This window comes from Cynoglossus semilaevis, unplaced genomic scaffold, assembly GCF_000523025.1.
Source record: "Cynoglossus semilaevis isolate Cse_v1.0 unplaced genomic scaffold, Cse_v1.0 C19009822, whole genome shotgun sequence".
Taxonomy (NCBI): Eukaryota; Metazoa; Chordata; class Actinopteri; order Pleuronectiformes; family Cynoglossidae; genus Cynoglossus; species Cynoglossus semilaevis.
In genome coordinates, this window is record NW_007588731.1 from 1 (window position 1) to 742 (window position 742).

General features: G+C 37.9%; 1 protein-coding gene across 1 annotated transcript; it reads right to left on the minus strand.

Moving 5' to 3' along the window:
- Positions 1–260: 260 nt before the first annotated feature.
- LOC107988215 (small ubiquitin-related modifier 3-like) lies at positions 261–687 on the minus strand. Its single transcript, XM_017031091.2, has 2 exons — positions 494–687; positions 261–392 (listed from the first exon to the last, which is right to left on the minus strand). Exons 1-2 carry the CDS (start codon positions 656–658, stop codon positions 276–278), a joined length of 282 nt encoding a protein of 93 aa, XP_016886580.1. The 5' UTR covers positions 659–687; the 3' UTR covers positions 261–275.
- Between the last annotated feature and the right edge of the window lie 55 nt (positions 688–742).

Below are 742 nucleotides of genomic sequence, written 5' to 3' on the forward strand. Positions count from 1 at the left end.
CTACTCTACTTATTAGTTTGCTAGCAACAAATTGTATGAACAACGCATACCAGTGTCTGCTACAAACTTTAAATTTTGGGTAGTCGGAAATGGCAACTTTTCTCCATTTGCTAGACAGTTGAAGCAAATCATTTCATTCAAATGCCCTCGACTTTTTAAACCTAACTAATTCTCAAATACATTATGTAGCACACAAGTTCTCCTAGCAGAATTTTATCAATGCAATAAAATTACTAACCCGACGGCAACATTGCATTTCACTTTCACAAAATATATTACACCAGTACAATACAGTACATATACAATATTGTTACACCAACCTGTGCAGGTGTGTCTGTTTCATTAATCGGCTGCCCGTCAAACCTAAATCTTATCTGACGAATCGACAAACCCTGTAAAAGAGGAGCATTTTAATGAGGTTGTGAGTCAACTCGCTGCGACAAAGACAATGCAAACATTCACATTCCAAAACAATAAAACCCCAAACACCTACCTGTCTTTCGCAGTAGGCCTTCATTAATTTGCTGAGTGGTGTGTGCCTCTTTATTTTAAACTGTACGACTGACCCATCTTGACCAGCTACCTTGAGGTTTATGTGGTCATTCTCCGTCTTCACACCTTCCTGCAGCAAACAGCAGAAGCACTTAGGTACAAGCATCAAGAGGTTTCATGCATACAGTTGCTTGTCCAATACATTAGGGATGAATGCTGAAATTTTAACTTCTCAATAAAAAAAAAAAAA